Source organism: Netta rufina (genome assembly GCF_964035555.1).
Source record: "Netta rufina genome assembly, chromosome: 3".
NCBI lineage: Eukaryota > Metazoa > Chordata > Aves > Anseriformes > Anatidae > Netta > Netta rufina.
The window spans coordinates 27,525,783-27,548,423 of record NC_140125.1 but is presented as its reverse complement, the minus strand read 5'-3'; the positions used below and the strand labels follow the sequence as shown (position 1 = coordinate 27,548,423).

General features: G+C 35.4%; 1 protein-coding gene across 1 annotated transcript in view; it reads right to left on the bottom strand.

Annotated features, from left to right (window-relative positions):
- Window positions 1-22,641, bottom strand: part of RYR2 (ryanodine receptor 2) — a gene marked incomplete at both ends in the record, with an annotated part of 408,872 nt that overhangs the window by 267,306 nt on the left and 118,925 nt on the right. Inside the window, one exon of the mRNA XM_084285045.1 lies at window positions 8,837-8,941. Within this exon, the coding sequence (XP_084141171.1) occupies window positions 8,837-8,941 (105 nt within the window). The remainder of the gene's footprint in view (window positions 1-8,836; window positions 8,942-22,641) is intronic.

Sequence of the window (22,641 nt, the reverse complement as noted above, 5' to 3'; positions counted from 1 at the left end):
TTTTTGGAAGAATATTCTTTCAAGATAACTAAGTGCTCTGTATATTTATTGACAGATTGTCAGCTACCAAAGGCTGCTTCAGGATAGGTAGCTCTAGGCACTGCCATAATTGAAAACACATTTCACACCAACAGGTGTATCCACGAAAAAGAAACATTAAGTACAGAAATCTCATACTATTGTAAAGGTCTTCAGAACCTAAATGAATTAGGTCAAAAGCAAACGACAGCACCCAACTCAACAGAAGTTAGGTTTACTGCTTGTACTGCTTGCAGCCTGAAACCATAATTCTTGTTCTTTTTAAGTCTTTTCGTCCTACCCGTGTCAAAGAATGCTATTTCCATAAAGAAGAGTAAGAAGAGAGCTTTTCTTATCATCACTTAAAAACGGGGAAATAAAATAAAATAAAATAAAATAAAATAAAATAAATAAAATAAAATAAAATAAAATAAAATAAAATAAAATAAAATAAAATAAAATAAAATAAAAAAGTCATCTATTTATTCATAGAGAAAAATACAATTATTTGAAGGAGCAAATGGCAATGTACTGTCCACCAGCAAAGTCTGGAAAAAGGAAAACAGTTTGGGAAAAAAGGGCCAATCCTCAAAGCTCAGCGAATATCATGTCTGTCAAAAAAGCCAGTTATGCTTCAGGATCACAGACCTTATACAAACATCAAATGAGGAGATAATGCCTCACCTTCTCACTTACTGTGCTGGTAGTACTCTAAAAGCACAGATTTAAATTTTAATTTGAAAACTGATCCACAGATAAGTGCACTGAGCTCAGGAAGAGTTAAATACAGCATACTCCCTCTTTTTAAGTTAAATATATAAATATATTTTTTTTATGTGTATATATATATATATAGAGAGAGATATAGATATATATTTAAACAGACATGCTTTTGAAGGGGAAGGACTCAATTCAGACTGCCTGAAGGAACTCGGCAGGAGCTTTCAGTGCAGCTGAGATCCTGCAGACACTCCAAAAGGGAGCCCACTGGTGTGGGACCCACAGCCAACCATGCAGACAAAATGCTGCCCAGCAGGGCCCTTCCTAGCCAGGGCTGCCCAGGAGCCAGCACTCCTGCCGCTCAGTGGGACAAGTCCCTGCCCACAGAATGACCTCTGTAATGCCCCAGTGCTCAGAGCTAAAATCCAGACCAGAGGCTCAGTGATCCTGACACGCTGACATAAGGTCTCGGTTACAGTACCCATTGAGTTTTGGGCTCGTCCAGAGCTCTACTGCTCAGAGAGGTGTGCTAAGCTGGAGTAGATGAGCTTGCCATCCAAAAAGGTAGGATGCTGCCTCTGTGAGCCATGGACTCTGAGCCTCTGCTGGGCCATGGACTCCGAGCCTCTGCTGGGCCATATCCCTGTGCAGGTTATCAGTCAGGCATCTCACAGCCAGAGGCAGAACCTCTGCCTCTGCAGGCACAACTGCTCCCAGTTCTCCATCTGCTCTGTTCAGCTATATCCCTGGTCCTTAAAACTTTTTATTTCTTTCATTTTTTCTTTCATCCACCTCAAACTCCATAGCTGTTTGTATCCTTGTAAGTAAATTAAAAACGGTTATTTTTTTACATGATCAGAGAGAAACAAAACGAAATCTCCACGTTAACCACTTAGAGGGGTATAAATCTCAAGTTACAGTAGTACTTAGATACTTCAAAAATGTTGACATATTCACCTGCTTTGACGGCTTTTGGCTTTACCATTGCTACTGCAACAAATCATTTATTTGATGGCTCACCTTCGTACTTTCCAAGGCACAAGCCATACCTTCCCAGCAAAACAACGTTGAGCTGAACCCCAGTCATCAAGGGGTGACTGGGCATCACATCACTTTTCTACAGACTAACAGGTAGCTGCAAAATAATGCCTATTCTCACTGGACCAGACATTTTTGCAAATATGATATTGCATTCACCAGTAATGCAGTCACCATGGAGTCAAATTTCCTACTGCCATGGGGAGATGCAAGCATATGGGTGCAGATGAATCCTCATGCTTAGAGTGGCTTTCCAGAACATTTCAGTGACAACTACCCAGGAAATGACACAGGTTTAGTACCAATTTGGAAACCTTTTTCATATGTAGCATGAGATGTTTACATAGTGTTATAAACAATCTCAAAAATATTGTTTAATTATTATTTCCACTCTAAATATAATGGCACAAACAAAACTTTAATTTATTTAATTTAAGGTCATGGGTTTATACAAATACTTATATTACAGCTGTGTGCACTGCAAAAAAAGAGGAAAATATGATGTCTGAGTGCCATGCTATCCAGGGCCTGCCCCAGCTGTGAGCACATCTGGGATATTAATGAAAGGTTGTTCTTTATATGATGAGTTACACTAGAGTACTATCATACAAGGACTACATACAACCATGAATGATTCATATTTCAAAATCGTTTTTTCCTAAGCCAAAGGTATCGAGTGTTTGCATTTTCAAAAGAATTACACTAATTTATACCCCCCCCCCCAAAAAATGTTAATAATTACACAAACAGTAACAAGACAGAAAGTGACAAGTCACCAATATAACCTTAACTTCAATCCATTCACTTCTCTCATGACATAGCCTTCCACAGTGGAAGTACAGTATGTTCATTTTATGTTCAACCTTTTCAACTTGAACTATGTATAATGCAACATATAGAACACTTACTGTTTTATTTCATCCTATAGCTCAGTAAGCATCCATTGTACTGAATATTAATTTTAAAAACAGTTCTAAAGACATAATGAATGAATGTCATCATTTTTAGTGTTGATTGCTGTAATAGTAATCTCACAGATATTAATTCAATTTTCACAATACCCCATTTAATACATCAGTACATTGAAGAATCTGAAGCATGGATCTACTAAAATCAAAATTCACACAAGCCTGGGAGTTGAGTTGAAGACACACAGAACTCAACTTTTAACATGATTTTACATTCTGTGTATAACTTCCATCAGCTACAGGTAAATCTCTAAGACCTCAGTACCTGCACAAGTCAGTCCTGAAGTATCAAAACATTCAAAACCAGGAATAATAAAATGAGCAGGTGCAATCAGTATGCTGGACAGTGATTACTCAGCTAGACTGGTGTGGTTAAAAACTCAGTATTGTAGATTGCTTTGGAGAAACATCCAATAACATTAAGAATGTGACTGGTTTAAGACACTTTTATAGCTTTAAATAGGATTGTGTAGCAAAACAGACAATCTTCAGTGCTCTAGAACAGCAATCAAATGTGAGGATTTTGAAGGCTTATCTTTTTATTTTATCTAAATCCAGTTTAGTATACCACTTTCAATTGCTGTAACAAATGAGCTGTGTGGTTGCAAAGACAAATTTAACTGTGCCATTTACAATTTCTCCATGCTTCAATTTTGCTTAAAAAACAACAAATACAAACAAGCAAACAAAAATCCACCTCTTCCAGGACTTCATAGAGAATCCTTACTGAATGACATCAGTATGTTGCCATTTTTTTTATAGTAACTAGATAGAGATTATAGATGGCAAGGGAATAATACCTATGGAATTGACATAGGTATTATCTTATGGGGGTCCAGTTCTCCTCATGTCCAAGCCCATTGCAACGCTGCCCATATGTTCCAATAAAATTAGTTTGCACATCAGCTTTCTGCTTTCAGGACCAGCATTCATCTTCAGCTGGAAGAAAGTACCAAAAGCATCAAACAGAAGTCCACTTCCAGACTGGACTTCCGCTTTTCCCTTTAATTAAATGTCCTTATTGCAGCCTTCTTCAATACATCATTCTTCCCTTCCTCTCCCTTTGAGGAGGGGATTAAGAGAGTGGTTGTGGTGGGGTTTAGTCATCTGTCACTGTGAAATCACCACAGCAGCATACACTGGTAGAAAAGCACCACTACTGTGCAAATACTGGGGAAACAAAAAGCAAAAAAATACACACAGAAGTGCTCAGTAGGCAAAGTGGCAACTAAGATCAATCTGTAGGAAACTAGCAGAGGATTTAACACTGTTTTATTTTTTATAAATGTAAAGAAAAATCAAGCATATTAAGTAAAATACGAGCTAATTTTTTTCTACGTTATGAAGTCTAGGAAGATGAATGGCAAAAAAAATATTAAAAAAAAAGACTATCCGAGCTTGTTCTAATGGACAGTGCATGGTGTTATTCAAAATGCAGAAATTGTAATTACTTATAAATTCACTTTCTTGCTACAGATGACATGTGAAGAGATCCTTGCTTATTTCAGTAAGGTTTTCCTATTCAGCTGGCAAAAAGCTGTAATTTGATGCAAATAGCCAGAGAAGCAACTGAGAGAAATCCCCCCGGCATCATACAGGATAGATGAGTATGGTGTACCTCTCCTACAAGAGTCATTAAAACACCATTCCAACAGATGCGTGCTATATACCAATGACCGCAGCTGATTGCTACTAGCGAGCAACTCATGGGGCATGAAGCATAGCCCTTATGAGAGGAATTGAACTTTCCACCCATTTTGATGTTAAAACTGCAAAAAGCTCTAGCAGTCTCATGCTTCTCTGTACATGCCTGAACAAGAAATGCCCACACACACACCTTGCACTGGCAGCACTCATCATAGAGCGGCAAGAAGAGCTCCAGAAGCTCTCACCAGGATGGGTCTCTCCTGCTCTGTGTACTCCTGGTGAAATTGGATTTTGCTGTGGCTGGATGGTACAAGAAGAAAACTGGGATTGCTTGGCACCCATTTGTATTCTGGTAGACCAAAGTGAAGTGCTTTAACACTGCTGGCAGAAATACTTAGAGCTTCTCTGAAAGAACAAGCTTACCAAGATTTCTCAATCACTTCAATGAAAACATGCAGTTAACAACAATTGTCTGCATGGGATATAACATCTCTCATGCACGGAAAGATGCACAACACACAGGAAGGTGAAAGCAAGTCACATACTATGCACATACACATAATACCTATTCATTAGGGTATGGCATTTAACATACAACCTGGAAGCTTCAAATTTCAATGACCTCATTTACAATTATTACAATTATTGTAATGAACATAATTATCAGCACTATAAAAGATATCACAAGGCAAAAGACAAGTATGTTATTTATATCATAAGACCGTTGGATGTATTTCAGAAAACCCCAAGCAAAGCAAGTGTAACTTCACAAATCACAAGCTCCTAGTCATTTCAAAAGAAAAGCATATTTTTGTTGTAGGCAAATAGAAGATGCATAAATTTGTGCTCATTCACTTACAGTAAAATGTCCTTTAAATCCAAGCTAATATAATTTCCTCTATCTAGTCACTGTTCCCCAAATTCTTTAGATCTCTTTGAAGTTTGCTTGATGACAATTTCAAAAAGTTTTGGACAAATAAGTCTAAATCATTTCCTCAGGCAACTGAGGTTAAGAAAACACTCGATGTTTTCCAATGTCAAATATGTCTAGTTACCTCTTCTAAATGCTAAAGCAGTGCTACAACAGTCATACAATAGAACTGTGACTTGGTGAAAATTTTGTGGAAGCTGGCATTTCTCTCTGCAACTTATCCAAAATCAGCCAAAAGATTAAATAATAATATTTTTTAAAATAACCTATAAACACAATATTTTGAAGTAAAGTAAATAAATAAAGAAGGTAATTCCTCAATATACAAATAGGACTGTCTGAGGAAAATACAGGAAAATAATTTTTGCTCTCATAAAACATTTGACACTGGAAATAATGCACTATGTACAGCTCTGTTGTCTTACAAAAAAAAAAAAAAAAAAAAAAAAAAAGAAGAGAGAGAGTTGTTTAAAACAGATCTGAAAGACAAAAAAAAATTATTAATCCCTTTCTCTCAAGCAAAACGTGGCAGCTTCCTTCCTGAATACCTGTGGCACCTCTCCTGAGCAAGCAGCTGCAATGCAGAAGGCACACCAGCACCAGAGCAGCCGATGGCACTGTAAAACAGCTGAATTCACCCTGTTTTCCTCTTACAGGGGAATGTTAGGCCCCTTTCTCTTACCAAATTCCTATCCCTGATTCTAATATTGCAGAATATTACTGAATATATTGCAGAATGTTACTGAATATAAGAGTACTAATGTACAGATGGCCAGGCTTCATTTCCTAAGAAAATTAGCGGAAAATTTCCAGGGATTGATTTGATTATGGCATCTCAGCATTTTCACAAAGAGAATACTAAATAATAAAAAGTTATTGAATCTAGTAAAGGAATAATTGATTAAAAAAAATAATCAGAATTTAATAAAAAAATCAGAAGCAAAACACAGTTACAACATTTTGTGGTAAATATTCCCAGACAAACTCTTTGGGAAAGCTATGGAATTACTTTTTCAGGATCAAAGGCAACAGTGGAAAATGAGTGAAATTGTATAAGAAAGAATGTGTAGTGCTGTGCTGCTAAAGATTTCTTCTAGTCATAGGCACTGAGTGGTTACTTTGTGCTCTGATTTTTTATCATAGCCTTTAAAACACATTGCTTTACTCTGGCAGGTTATTAAAACACTGAAATCCATAGGTTTATTCTTCTCTATAAAATTTCACTCATTTTCCACTGTTGCCTTTGATACTGGCATTTAGTTGATTCAGGGGAGAGAAGTATACTCAACTAGATGGATCACTAACCTCATGAAATATGGAAATTCTCATTTTGGGATTCTTGCGCTAAAAATCTTGAGGTAAATCTTGCACATTTAATACACACTAATCAAGAATTAAAAAGAAATCCAGTTAGTGCACACAGATATTCTTTCTTAAACACAAAGAAAGCTGTTTAGTATTCTGACTCAAGACAGAATGAGATTTTGCTCTTATTACTCAACCATTTCATTACTGCTGACTTACCTGTTTTATAGGAACAATACCTACTATATAAAGATTGTATTCAGCATTAAAAACAGCAGCCTTAATGATTTCTAATGTAACAAAAAGTAAGGGAAGACTGAAAAGACCTTCCTTTTCAGGATTCTCTCCATTAGAAAACTGAGCTCATACTGAATACAGTTTATAATAAAAAATTTTCAAGGAGTTGCTATACTTTATTCTCCTAAATGAAAGAAATGAGTGTTGTTCTAAATAAAAATAAAATTAAAAAAAAAAAAAGATACAGTGCTTCAAATGTATGCACAAATTACCTCTTCTCATAAAAGTAACCACAACAGTCATCAAATACAAAAGCTAATACGAAGCTGCCTATGTAAGCATATGAAAAATGTGTCAATAAATTCAAAGACAATCTTTATACATTTTCAATAAAAACTACATACCAAACATCAGTTCTGTTAATTTATCAGCAAGTTCACAATGAGACGTTTTAGTACTATTATTCCTGGCTTCCAGAGACTTACTAGAAAGAAAAATAATGGCACTGACAATTATTTGCCTTTGTCAATTTACAAGCCACTATTTATAAGATTATTCTTCTCTAATACCAATATATCAGTATGCAAGAGACACGCAGGCAGATTGCTAATGAATTGCACAGAAACCAGGCAAAATCTGCAGTAACAACCTATTCATTATTCAGTGAACACCAACTATCTGGGTTAGCATAGCCATAGCTCTGCACCTTCTACTAATGCTGAGATTTAATAGGTATTGAGAGCACAGTAAACTACTCTGTAAAAAGGTAACAACTGAAGACATTCAGAGACTTCACTTTATCTTTCTTCTATGTGTCTCAGAAGATCTGTAAGTACAGAGCACTGTATATCAGTACAACTGCCATTTACAAACTAAAAAGAGAGGGAACACTTCTTCTCTCAGATGTGCTTCTCATTCTCCTCTTGTTGGAGTTGGTCCTTGCAGAGGAACAATTCTCAAGGACAGCACACACTTTGGATCATCCATGGGATGATGTTCTTGGACTTCATTTCCCAAACACTATTTTAAGTCTCAGTGTGTGGCATTTTATGGGACTAACTACTGTATGTTAGTTTAAAGTTTGCTTTCCCAAGGCATTCCCACAAATACCAGAGGCAAGCTGCTCTCCTGCCAGCTTTCATAAGTGACAGAGCTATGGTTAACCTCTCCTTCCGTTTTATCTGTATAAATTCCTGTTCCTATAGCCTGACCTCCCATCTCACTCTTCCCTACTTAGTGTTTACAGGATTTGGGTCAGAACACAGCATTTCTGTTAACTCTACAGTGTGTATATATGATACACTAAACTACATCATATCAAATCAAATTAATTACATGACAGAGAATATAAATTACACTACTAGGATTTATATGTAAACAGCTATATGTTAGTCATACAGAATTATCGTTATTCCTATATCCTTCATCCTCTAGAGTACAAAAACATGCTAGTTTTCATATTTCTTTTCCACCAAGACTCATTATTACTCAATTTCCACCTCTGAAGTTGAGTTACATGACTTTTTATCTCAGACTACATAGAACAATGTCATTATTTACAGAGAAAAAACAGCACACACCCAAGTCATTTTAAGACTACCTGACAGTCTCATTTGATACAGTCAGTAAGAAAACTTAGCTGTTCTAAACAAGTGATCCAGCTCCATATATCACAATGAGATCATATATCACAATGAGATAATGAGATCTCAAATTAAACCAGTCCCATAGCTCTATAAAGATCTGCAGCACATTGAAGTTATTGAGTATTTATACGCCCTACTTGTGAGTGTTAGTGTAAGCTACAAATGTTTAGAATTTCTCAAAAGCAGACCATTCCTGCAGTGAAGAAGGAAACTTATATGTAAGCAATTCACTATGCCATAAGCTTGTGCCAGTCATGAAAACTGTGGTACAGTAGGGGAAAAAAAAATGCATTTGCAAGATGAAAAGTGATGATCTAATAACTCACCCCTTCTGCCTTTTCCTCTGTGTTAGCCAGCATTTCCTGGAGGGCTCGTACTGACAGAGACTGCTCCAGCACGAAGGTACAGATGGACAAATCAGGTGGCACATTCTAGGTAGAAGAAAAAAGTGAGATCTCATTAGAAACAAGTCTGCTGAATATCACTTTCCAAAGATCCAAAAGATCTGCTATGTCCTTGAGGCTATGAAAGCCCACCACATCCTGGGCTGCAACACATCAAGGGATGCAATTCTTCCTCTCTGATCTCATTTATGAGCTCACTCTTCTGGTGCTGGTCCCAGATGGGACCTCCCAATTCAAAGCAGACAGCAGTGAGCTGCAGCGAGTTCAGCAGAGGGTCACCATGGTGGACTGGGCTGGAACACCCACCCCATAGGAGAGGCAGGGGAGCTGAGCTCCATCAGCCTGGATGGAGGAGGGAAAGGAGAGAGGGATCTTGCAGTTCTTTGCCAACCTACTGGTGATAACAAGGAAAATGGAGCCAGACTCTTCTTGGAGGTTCTCCATGAAAGGAAAAGGAGCAGCAATGCAAGTTGTCCCAAATCAAATTACAGGTAGATATTAGGGGGAAAAAATCACCTTGAGAGTAGACAAAACTATCAAAGGCCACCAAAAGAAGCAATGTAACCTCCATCTTCAGAGATATTCAAAACTTGACTGGGAAAGCCCTAAAAGCAACCTCAACTAACTTCAGAGCTCAAATAATTACCCATTTTACACTCCTCAGCTTAGAAGGTGGCCTGTTCTGATCATTGGGCAGGGAAGTAGTTGAGTCACTATCCCTGGAGGTCTTTAAACGACATTTAGATGTAGAGCTTAGTGATATGGTTTAGTGGAGGACTGGTTAGTGTTAGATCAGAGGTTGGACTAGGTGATCTTGGAGGTCTCTTCCAACCCAGATGATTCTGTGACCTCCCTGAGGTCCCTTTCAACCCAATTTTTCACTTGATTACAGAAGCAAGACACTATTATTACTGTATAATGGAAGTAAAGATAGGAAAACCCATATGCTTCTGTCTTTAGAAACCGTTTAGATGACAGGCAATGAAGCACACAAATCACAACCTAGACAGCAGCAGAAATTAAAGACAATGTAACAGTGAAAATAATAAAGAATTCAAATACTACTTGCAAACTAATATTTCTTTTTCATGAAATAATTATTTTACTTGATTCCCTTCTAATGGCAATTCTGCAAATTCTTTTTGTCTGCTGTCTTGCCTATTACAACTTCCTTTTTGCAGACTTTGAGCTTCTCTTTTTCTCACTGTAAACATGCTTCTCTCAGGTTTCCCAAATCACTAGTTATACACAACATCTAAGGATACATCTATACATCTAAGGATAAGGTATCTTCTTTGAGCTTTGTCTAACAAACTGTTGTTTGCTCTTATATCTGAGACACATGCAAATATTTTGACTAGTTAAAAAGAAAATGAATAAAGGCCACCAACTCTGGAGTATGTCCCATCACAAAGTACTTATTATGAACCTACTTGGAAATGGCAAAAACAGAAGTTGCAGCTCATTATTACTGATCACTGTCTATAGACATGATCCTGACTATGTAGAAATACTGCTATTTAAGGAAACTCTGAGCCACGACTCTTTGTAATGCACGCATATTTTTATTGTACTAAGAAAACAAATCTCTGAGGGCATTCCAACTGAATTAGTAGACAGTTTGCCATGCTCCAACATTCCTTAAATTTCCAAAAGTCAAAAAAGATGCTATTACAACTGAAAAGTAGAATATATAAACTTAATTGTACAAATCTGCAATTTCTTTTTGCTAGCTATTCCTACATGTGCACCTCTGTTCACTCTTGATTTTTCTGATTGCCAGACTCTAAGGGAGTCTTGTTCACAATACCAATTATCATCAATCAGAAACCTGTAAATTATTTTTTCTCATTAATATGCTTTAGCTTTACATTTATTCTCATATTCCTTCTCAGATACTGAAGGGCTTGGACATTATGCTCAGATTGTGAAGGAAACAGAAGTCGGGCTTTAGGTTCCTGGTAGTATCAAGGCTTATGATCATCATCCTTATGATGGTCTCCAGGTCAAGATTAATTTTTCTGTAGCAGAAGCATAAGGCAGGGATTGTCAAGACCGAGACACCTTTGCAGCCTTGTGGGGCTGTATGCTTCACCATATTCTATTTTAACTAGGCTAAAACAAGAGAGTCTTGTAAAAATAAATACTTAACTTGTCATTATTGAAAAAAAAATAATAATCATTGAGCTATTGAAAAGCTAATCTTCCAGACAATCATAGAAATTGGCAATAAAATTCAAACAGGCTTGTAATAGCAACATCTATGTTACAGGTAACAAAAGAAAATTAGGCTGTACGTGGGGATCTTGTGTTAACAGAAGAAAATGCAACTCCTACACACCTTTTCTTGCCTCCAGAACCTCTTTCACATTCTTTGGGTTTTCATTCTCGTGATAGTTGCATATTTTAGCTTACAAATACTTTTTACTAAATATTTTTCTTTCTTTTTTTTTTTTTTTTATTATTATTTTTACACCACGAATGCTTTACTGCAAAAGCTGTAAACATGTACAGTTTGAAGAGGCCTCTTCCAAGGCCTCGAGCATTACATTGTAAAAGGTAGCTTCCAAACCATTCCATTCTTTTTTTTTTTTTTTAAATTAGTTTAATTACAGTACCTCACATTTCAAACAGCTTCTTAAATTGCTTTTCATTGTTCCTAACATTACAGTAATTCACGTGTTAAGTAACTAGATGTTTCATTACCTTCCACAATTTATATTTAAGTTTAAAAAAATAAATGCTACTTAACATTTTATCCAGAGGAAAAAACATGCAAAACACTTTTAATGCTTTTAATGGAGTTATTTATTTATTCAATGATACTTACGCATAAAATATTTTTAAGCTAACTTTTCTAGGAATCAGGCCTCTACATACTTGTCAATGTTCTTGTCACCATTTTTCTTCAGTAGTTATTAGACACTATAACAGGCCTTTCAATGCAAGCATTAAGCCAACAGACAACTCATTAGGATCTCTTCAAAGCATCCTTATTACATAAGCACTGCCCTAATACCATGTTTTAAAAAGTGGAAAAGAGACCACTCAAAGATTGCAGATTGTAAGGTGTTTTTCCTGCACACAAGTACAGTTCTCCATTACAGAAAGTCTCCCAGAAATGAGCCATCCAATAGCCCAGCTAACCCCAAGTTCTCCGCAGTGAGGGCTGACTGACAAGCAAGATTGATCAAAAGAGAAAAAGATGCTCCCTGCATTGCTCAGAAATAGTCAAGACCATATTTTCTGTAAGTGTTTGGTTATAATCAAACATTACATTTCACAAATTCACTATAAACAATGTTCCTACTGCTATTAGTGTTATTTAAAACAAGATTTTTTGGTGGCAGAATATGTATTTCACATACCATTTTGTAAGCTTTCAAAACTTTCATTACTAAAACTTTCCTACAGCTTATATGCTCTAAAAGACAGAAAAATCCTGCATCCAGGATCCAACCAACATAACCAGGTTATTCCTCCTTCATCAGTTCCATTCTCCTTCACATTCAAGAAAGTAATGAGCTTTTTCTTCTCTTCCCATTAAAGCTGAGGAATGAAGTCCCAGAGAACATTTTGCAACTACTCTCCTAGCAGGTAACATGCACTTTGAGCAGCTAGAGAGTAATAAAGGAAAAGTGTATGAAATCGTTTTGTTTTAGTGAAGTGAAAGAGGCACCTTCCTTTTAGAGTCTAGCAAGATGTTAGAGCCATTTTTTTTCCCTAGGCAACAAGCAATGCCTCATCTCATTGCATGCATGCCCAGACACTCAGTGGCCCTTGGAGAATTATGCATTTCCTCTGAGAGCTGAACGACAACACATCTACTGATGCTTGCAATGAGCGTGTTAATCAGACTCTTCCTCTCTGGCAGTTTCTCTCCCACATCACGTAACAAAGATCCCACATAACAACGATCCAACAAGCATGGTTGCATTCTGTATACAATAATTGCATATTGGTAATATAGGTGGGACCACATGCAGGAATGCCAACATATTTAGCTCAGGAAGTTACAACTCTCATTTGGAATACGAGCTTTTAGGCTGACATACAGAGACTGAAAGTTTCTTTTCTGAGCAGCCCTTTTCAAAAACTAATGATTCCAGGTAATTTTTAAACCCTTTTTAAGTATACCAAAGAATCATATAGAGTGTTTTTCTGTCACTTCAAGGTACGAAACAAAAATGAGGAAGGAAAAACACGGAATCTTTGACAGTCTTAAGATTATTTGCCTTCTTTTTATCTCACAGGAAGATGGAAGATATAAAATAAAGGCATGCTGTGGCATATGGCAGCCTAACGTTCCCTATAGATAAAATAATCTTCATACAAATCATGTAGTTTTTAGTGTTCAGTCTTAAAAGTGACCACATATTCTTGGAGCTGCAATGGGAACCTCAAGCAACCAGTTTGCAATAACAGGCTTTTCTCAGGACAAGTCAGATGTTTAGACTTGAAATACTTTAATGATTGTTTGATAGACTATAAATACACTATTAAATTACAAAGAGTTTTAAAACATTTTGCTACATGTCTAACAACTACCCACTAATGTATTTTTAATGAATACAAAAAAAACAATCTGTAACTAGCTGGAAATTTTCAGCAGTTTAATGATAAGTAATCATTAATTTGCAGTAGAACACAATTTAAACCAAAACAGATGACCAGACAAAAGAAGATGATATAAATAGATAATAGATAAAAATAAACATATTGATAATCATCTAACTTCCTTGCCACCAATTTTTATTGCATTTATCTTAGTTGCAGTAATTTCCTAAACAAAGGCAGAGAAAAACAGTTCATATTCCAAGAGGGTTTGGGTGTTTGTTCTGTTTTGTGACAGAGAATATAAAGAGGTCCTTGAACAAGGAATTTGTATCAATTCTCTTAAATCCAAACAATCAGTGGGAAATCCTGATAAAGGATTGTAGAAATAAAAAAATATTTTCAAAATTATCTTCATTTTTGTAAAATCAATGACATTTTAATGACATTTAATGTACAATATACCTGGTAATTTCAAAAGGGTTGGAACTCCAATATTTCTCAGAGTCACTGGTTGTTTAGATCTGATTAGATTTAAACTAGAACATACAAGTTTGCCTAGACAATCTAGTCAGTCATAATTATAACTAAATATTCTAGCAGCTTGACAACAAAGTGTACGTAATAAACAAACTAGAAACTGTATTTTAAATTTTAGAAGATTCAGTACTCCTGGGAGAAAAATCACTACTGGCAACTGTTTCTATTGATCCTTCATCATCGTGTGTTACAGCATCTTACAGTCAGCAAAATTAGAAAAACTAAAATAATTCTCACAGGAAATTTTTAAAGCTTATATATTACTGAAGTAATTACTGGATTATTTAGAAAAAAAATAGATTTATTCTTCCTCACATTTCAAACCATATTTATTGTGTTCACTAATTTTCTGTACTAATATTTGCATAATAAATTATGCATTACGCTGTGGGAGGAAGATTTGCAAATTAGATAATCATACCTTTTATTAAAAAGGTGTTTTGAGCAACGCTTTTGAAAAGCTATTTTAAAGTATTTGTAACTGTAGTACAATCCACAACTGAATCATAGATCCTGGATGCATTCATGACACTCTTCCAGTTTTCACTGAATTATTATTTACAAGCATATCATACCCCAGTATGATGACAAACCAAAAGGCTGACTTTAAAAATGTAGTCTCTCTGTTATCACTCTGAGGATCACACAGTGCTAACAACCTACAATTATCCATGATCTGCTCATATAATATGATGTACATAATCCTGCAAATTTAAACTGAATTTCTGCCTCAAATATTAGTACGGAACCAAAGAATAATAAATCTCATCAGCAAACACAATTCCATCCCTAAGAATAAACAGCTTTACCTCAGCTTTCTTTCTTTCCTAGTTATTTGCAAACTTCCTAGCTGTTTTTCTAGGCTCACAGCTATTTTTATTTTTCCTCTACTCAAATTGCTCATGAAATGGATTTTCAGGTATTTCATCTCTAGCTGTATATGAAATATTCACAGATCATAGCCTAAGAAATAAAATAATAAAATAAAATAAAATAAAATAAAATAAAATAAAATAAAATAAAATAAAATAAAATAAAATAAAATAAAATAAAATAAAATAACTATCTAAGTGGCCTGATTTACACAGCATCCACAGTTTGTATCAGTCAAAAATGACAGTGGGTGTTCATAACTTTTTTCAAACTAGTACATTTATTAAACACCTAAGTTTGAGAATTTCAGTGGGAGGATTCAAAAAATTTAATTTTAGAACAGAATTCAAACAAAACATCTGTACACCTATTTGGTGGAGCAGCCTGAATGAAACTGAGTCCATCACCTATTTTTAAGCTACATTTACATTTATACATTTCAGCCTTTTTGTTCTTTTCACTTAAATAAGATTGTGGTTGGCAACAGTGATGAAACACACAGTATTACCATGTAAAAGCATCCATATCTAGGACTTCATACTGAAGTCATAGCTTTCCATGTTTTCAACCTTGCTAAAAAGAAGAACCCAGTACATGGCTCTGATGACAAGTCCTGTCAGCCAAATGGGATGAATCATATTCACCAAATCCCCCCAAAGGGAAGACAGAGAATAAATTAGGGGTCTTAGAGCTTCAGATTTTCAACAGAGGACATCTCAATAACAGTGCCACACTCCTGCATATTTCACTAATATCAGACCATGAAGGTCGCCTGGCCACCCCCCTACATAAAGCTTGCTTTCAGATGATGTCAGTCTGAAGCTTTAACTTTCTGTATCTGGCATCTGCAGAAGACTGAACATTTTAGGATATTCAATCCAAACCAGTTGTTTCCATCAAAACCAGAGAAGCTTTCAACTTTCGATTCTTCTACATCATGAAGATGAAACCAGAACAGAGTCTGAAATAATAAAGCAAGGTAGAAGAAGGCTGACACCAGGAAAAATGGCTACTGGTACAACCCAGGTCAGATTCAAATTCATTGCAATCAATTCACATTCAAAGCCTAGAACACCAGCCAATCCAGCTGTTCCTTTAAATCATATTGGTTGACTATGCCACTACATGCTAAGCATGTATTTTAACCTATCTTGTGAACATAACCTAAACAACTGATTAACTTTTTTAAAAGGATTCTCTTCTTGTGGTCACATATTTGTCATATTTGTGGCTCCCCTATTTTGTTCACACTTTGAAGTGTAGAATTCTCTTATAAAAGCATAGGACTGGAAAAACTGAATAGTGAAAAAAAATGCTTTCTTTTAACATTTTTTAATGCCTCACAAGGCACTACTATGGGGATTTTTAGCCCCATATGAGTTAACAGTGAAGACCGAAATTCTCCCCTACTCTTACTTCTAGATAATGAATATCATCTGCCAGTCACAGTGCTACAGCTCATTGGCAAAGAAGTGGTACCTGAAAGTTAAACTGTACAAGCTGAAGATACAACATTTGGAGCAAAGCTACTTTTGGGGCTTTTTCTTTCTGACACTCCTTAAAAATCTTCAAGAAATCTATTTCTACTAATGGCTTTGGTACATAACTACAATTATATTCTTTTCTTCTATGTTTGTACACATAATTAAAATTTTATATTGTATTTTTTCTTTTTGTTTGGTCTTTGGAAAAAACTTTGTTCCGAAGACCCTTCAAGGGTCATGAGACTATTATTAACAGAGCAGAGCAGAAACTACAACTTTCAAGCAGTTAGGATGGTATTAAATTTACTTTCTTTATAGATTTAGGGTGTCATACACTCTCTCTCTAAAAAGTAAGAATATTTTTCCCCTGCTGTTCCTTCTGGTCTTCTTTCTAACTACACGCAAGTCCAACATATCTACATTACTAAGATTTGCATCACTTTATTATCTGTTCTCTGAAAATTTAAAATCTCTTTACAATAAAATAAAAATGACACTGTGGAAAGAGCATGATACCTACATTTCAGCCTCATTGGATAAACAAGGTCAATCAACTCAATAGCCATTACATGTACTGCTTATAGATGGAAGCTTAGATGAACATTACTGAATGGTATATCACCATAATGCAGTGTAAATGTATTAATTTAAAGGTAATTAAGAAAATGCCATGCTAATCTATAAATTATTTTTTTTTAATCTTATAGGACCAACAGTACTACAGAGGTTCTAGGCATACATCCAACTTATACAAAGAGGTTTTTTTTAACTTCATGCTGATCCTGCAAACTTGACCTTATTATGCTAAACTTATGTGTACTACTCAAAACCATTCTGCTCTTTTTATTCTTAGAGATTATTTTGTATTTGTAGCTACTGCAAGGAATAATAGAAAAATCTAGGGTAGTGTCATTTGGGACTGTATTATGGCTTTAGAAACTCATTCTTACAGCATCAAAGAGATGATTTCATAAAATAATATTTTGTACCTTCTGGAAAGCATAGCAGACACCCATCAGTAAAATCTTCCCAGTCTCTGATCAAATTTATTAATAAATCATGCATGTTACAACAAACACCTTTCAAAGTAGGAAAACTGGAATTTTCTGCATCAAACACATAGGGTAGGTGTGTAAGTAACAGACATGGCCTGACCTGTCACAGTGGAACTTATAGCATATAAAATTCCCAGTAAATTTCCAACCCTTCCAGAATGCACCAACTCTAATGACAAATTCATGCACTTAACTGTGAACATGGAACAATGCCTGAGAGAAGTAATTATTTATCTCATATGCTAATACATACAAAACATAACTACACATACCAAATTTTTAACTTCAAAGGATTTTATCATAATTTTCCAACTACTAAGCCTTCCTTTTAATCCTTTTCCTTTTTATTAATACTCAGCTTCTGTAACTCAGAAAACAGCTGTTGCTGGAAAGGGGGCTGGGCAGTTATGCTGGGTCATCTCTGACTTGTCCTTAAAAGAAGGAAAGGAGATGCATCATCAACTCTCCCCTGAGCAATACAGCTTTAAAAAAAGCATACACAACTATCAAAATCCTTCTAAGATGCAACAAAGCACTTAGGCATTTACAATACTAAATGGAACAGGCTTTATTGGACCAGGGAAGTGGTTGAGTCACCATCCCTGGAGGTCTTCAAAAACATGTAGATGTAAAGCTTAGTGACAATGTTTAATGGTGAACTTGGCAGTCCTAGGGTAAAGGTTGGACCAGATTGTCTTAGATGTCTTTTCTAACCTAAATGATTCTATAAATAAATTCCATATTAACTGTCAATATTTTCTACACATGTAAAATAAAACGGTTTTTGTAACTACAATGAACAATGCATTTATTCTGTTTTGAGTCCACAACTAATGTGCTTAATTCAATTCAATAAAAATTATTTAAAACAAATGAAATGCAACTGCCCACAGAATTTTCTGTCCATGGTCTAAAATTTTGGGTAGACATGTAAGATTTTGTAAGATATTTCTGATAAAATTTTGGGTAGACCCTTTTAGGGTAAACCTAAAAAGAATTGAAAACTATATAGCCAATTTATGAAGATGAAAAGCATATCATATTTGAGTTCTTTAATTGACTTTGGCCCTCTTGTTTTTTTATATTATTTACAGGTAATACATACATTTTGATACAGGCTGGGTGTAATGTTCCTGAGATTATTTTCATATGATTTACTGTATTCAAAATAATAATTACATCAAAAATCATTCATTTATCTTAACCGTTTACATATTCACTCCTGAAATATGAAGCAAGTCTATTAGATTAGTATATTGAAATTTGTTCACTCAAAAAATAGTATCTTTAGTCAAGAAACTCTTCCAGTCTTAGATAAACTCCAGCAGGTATTTGTGTCAAGAACAGAAAGATAGTGAGACAGAACGGAGAGACTGACACAGCAGGACCATCTGCTAGGAAATTCTTCATGGATTTAGGGATATGCATTGTCCACAGTTCTATTAGTAACACATACACATGAAAAAAAAAAAGTAATAATAGTTTCAAATGTAAAAATCTAAAATCTCATCATGTGTATTCAGAAACTGTGGTTTATCTGTAAACTTTCAAATATATGAAGACTTTGCTTGAATGTGCACAGTGTAAAAAAAAAAAATAAGTGCTTATTTTACAATATACCTTTCTATTAACTACAAAATAGAGAAGCTTGGGAGACCAATCAGTGATGATTTGTTCCATTTCTTAAAGACGCAAATCTTGACCATTTTTGGTTTTGGGTGCCAAAACATTGTTACCAAGCTGTTAAGCAAACAACTGCATTTGCTAAATGGAACTCTGCTTTAAAGGAGACTGCCTACCATCTGGCACCACGCCAGCACAGAGAGCTGTCCCAAAGCACTGTCTAGACAGAAATAGCCATGTGCACTTCCCAGGAAACAAGACACCCACCCCAAAAGTGAATTATGCAAGAGGTAACAAAGCAAGAGGTGTAAACATTCAGACACTCTCAAGGAGATGGAAAATTATGTAGGCTTTTACACTTTTCCTGCTACTCTTGAATACACTCTCAGGACAGAGTATAACAAGAAGTTCACAGATACCGCCCCTATGTACAACTACCTCATCCACTTGGATCAATCACTGACCTGCAGTGCCCTCCTTTACCATATTCAAATCCTCCCTTTTCAAAATTTCACATTTTGACACTGAAAAAGATGTTGACTCCAGAATTAAGACCTGCACAGATAATTATTAAACACAACCACCTATTACATTCTAAATGTCATTAATTTGATTTCACCACTATTTCAACTTTCACCTCTGTTTTGTACCAATGTATTTTGTTTCAAAAAAAAAATCTTAATTCTTGCACATTTTCTAAAATAAAAATAACTTTTTTTTTCTTAAGTAGCCTACCTTTTCTAAAGAAATATTTAAAAAAAATAATAAAAATCATGAGAATTGTTCTGTGTTTGTGTCAAAAAAAAAAAAAAAAAAAAAAAAAAAAAAAGAGTTTTACTGGAAACTCTAAGTTCAGTCAACTTCCATGATGGCTGGAACACCTCTGCTTTGAAGAAAGACAGAGATGGGGTTGTTCAGCCTGAAGAAGAGAAGACTTTGGGGAAACCTTATAGGGGCCTTCCAGTAGCTAAAGCGGAGTTATAAAATGATGGAGAGGGACTTTTTACTCAGGCAGATAATAATAGGACAAGGGAGAATGGTTTCAAACTAAAAGAAGAGAGATTTAGTTTAGATGTTTCTAAAAAATTCTTCCTTCAGAGGATGGTGAGGCACTGGAACAGGTTCCCCAGGGAAATTGTGGATGCTCTGTCCCTGGAGGAATTCAAGGATGGGGCTTTGGGCAACCTGGTGTGGTGGGAAGCGTCCCTGTCTATGGCATGGAGTTGGAACTGGGTGATCTTTACATTCCCTTCCAACCCAAACCATTCTACGATTCGGTAATAAATAACATGGAAACACACGCACTGGGAAACAATTCTATTGCCATTTTGAGTTTATAAAGGGAGATATTTATAGCCATTAATCTGTACACTTACTTAAAACTGTATCAGCCAATAAAGGTCAAATTAATTGTTAGTTAATGGTTGTTGGTAATACTGACCAAATCATGTCACATACAGCACTAAGTATATTCAATTTTATTCTTACATTAGCTAAGCATACTAGGCATAGTTCTCATTTAAAATAAGAGCTCATTGCAATTGTCTTCATTTATACTGAACTTTTTATATTGTCTAACCCATATAACACAGCCAAAGTATAAATAAAGGTCTTGCTACTGTATTATGTAGACACTTAGTGAACACTGACTAGCTCGCTTTTTGCATTCTAATGAAAATTCATTAGGCATCACTCTTCAACAAAAACATTCGTATCTCATGACATGCATTTCCAGAAAAGTAAAAAGCAAATCATTTTGCAATGACGTATGACCTACGTAAAGCTCAATTGAATAAATTTAGTCTAATGTGATCTCATATGCATTACTACCTTCCTGAAAGTGTTTCCCTTTTCTTGACCACCCTTTACACACCTTTTCATCTAAAGTTAGCATATATTTAGCTCGTTTTACAGAAGTTAATGTATCAGAATAAAAGGCAAGTGCCAAAGTCATTTAACATCAAATCACTAAGATGATTTCTGGCACCTGATTCTTACTTTTACCATTAACAAGTCATATTTTCCAACCTACAGAAGAATTGCCATGTTTTATGTTCAAATAACAAGCATGAAAGAAAAAAGCTGGGGGGAGGAGGGGTGCACATGGACATTGGCATAAGAACATTTAGGCAATAAGGAAAGAAAGCAATTTCTATAAAACCTGAATGAAAGGGAAAGTGGGAAAGCAATTCAGGATTTCTATATCTCCCACTAAAAGCAACTTACATCTTTTCTCCCAAATAAACAATTTGTAATAGCACCTCTTGTAGGTTGTGCTCAAGTGAGGCACAATACATAACCAATAAGCAATGTTGTTCCCAAAGATGCCCACACATTTTTCCATAGCAATTTATTTTCTCTTCCAGCTTTTAATTTTCTTTCAACACCAGTATCTGAAATGGAACTCACACTATTCTAAATTACTCTAGTTGAAGGTGGGAAACCAAAAACAGATGGAGTCAGAACTGGTACTGAAACGTAACCAGTACTCAGGCAAGAAGTTCAACTGAATTTTCAATTAATTTAGCAGTGCTTTTACAGTTTCTGTATGTTAAAAAGCTAACAATGCTGAAGAGAGAAGAGAAGGATAACTCCAAAATGATAATAAAAACATAGAGAGCAGTAAAATTAAAATACTCTGCCTGTAAGGGGTGATTTCTATTACACATCCATTAGGCACTTCCTCCAGTGCATCAGTACTACACTGCATCAGTAACCATAAATAAGGGTTTGTATATTTGAGTTCTAATGAAGTGTTTTCAAATAAGTTACTCTAGTTATAAACACAAGCATTAATATTTAATAGAAGTATGGCTGTACTACAGGTGCTCTTAAATGGTTAACAGCATCTGTCTTTCTCTTTCATGGTTTTGATAAGACAACTTTTGATGAGATAGCCCCTGGCATGCAAGAATAGAATTAAGCTCATTTCATTTCTATATGCATGGTTAATCACAGTTACAGCTGAGGTTGTTTTATACACACTGGGTGCTCAAATGATTTCTTGGCAGATCCTTTCATAATTCATATTGCACCGAGTAGAGTATCTGTTTGCTTCCTAAGACCTCTGTTCATCCTCCTCATGCAATACCCATGCTCTGCCTTTTTCTTTTTAACTAGTCCTCACACAGTAATCAAGATGTCACAGAGCTTTGGCATTTTCCTTCAAATAGAAATAACTTGTCCCTTCTGTGTAATAATCAATACACACCTTGGTCATTTAAAGCATCCTAAACTATCTTAACTAATTAATCTAATATTACCTAAAGCTATTTGAATGCTGGCTTTATTGATTTTGATTCACATTTCCCTTGGTAATTGCCTTATTTATCACTGGGGCAAACATTCAACTGTGAAACTGGAACTGGTCAATATTTAGAGAAACAACAAGAAAAGTTGAAATTCCTAACTCTCTGTTATAATTAAAAGACATTCAGATGTGGGACAGGGGTAGAGTTTACAGTACAGTTAAGGAAAGACCGTATTAGGCTCTTGAAATCAGCCCAGATACATTCATCTCCTATGCTTATTTTAAAGGCATTTAAAAATCCAGTTCTCATGGAAAGGCAATGTTTTAATGGCTTATATCTTTATAAAT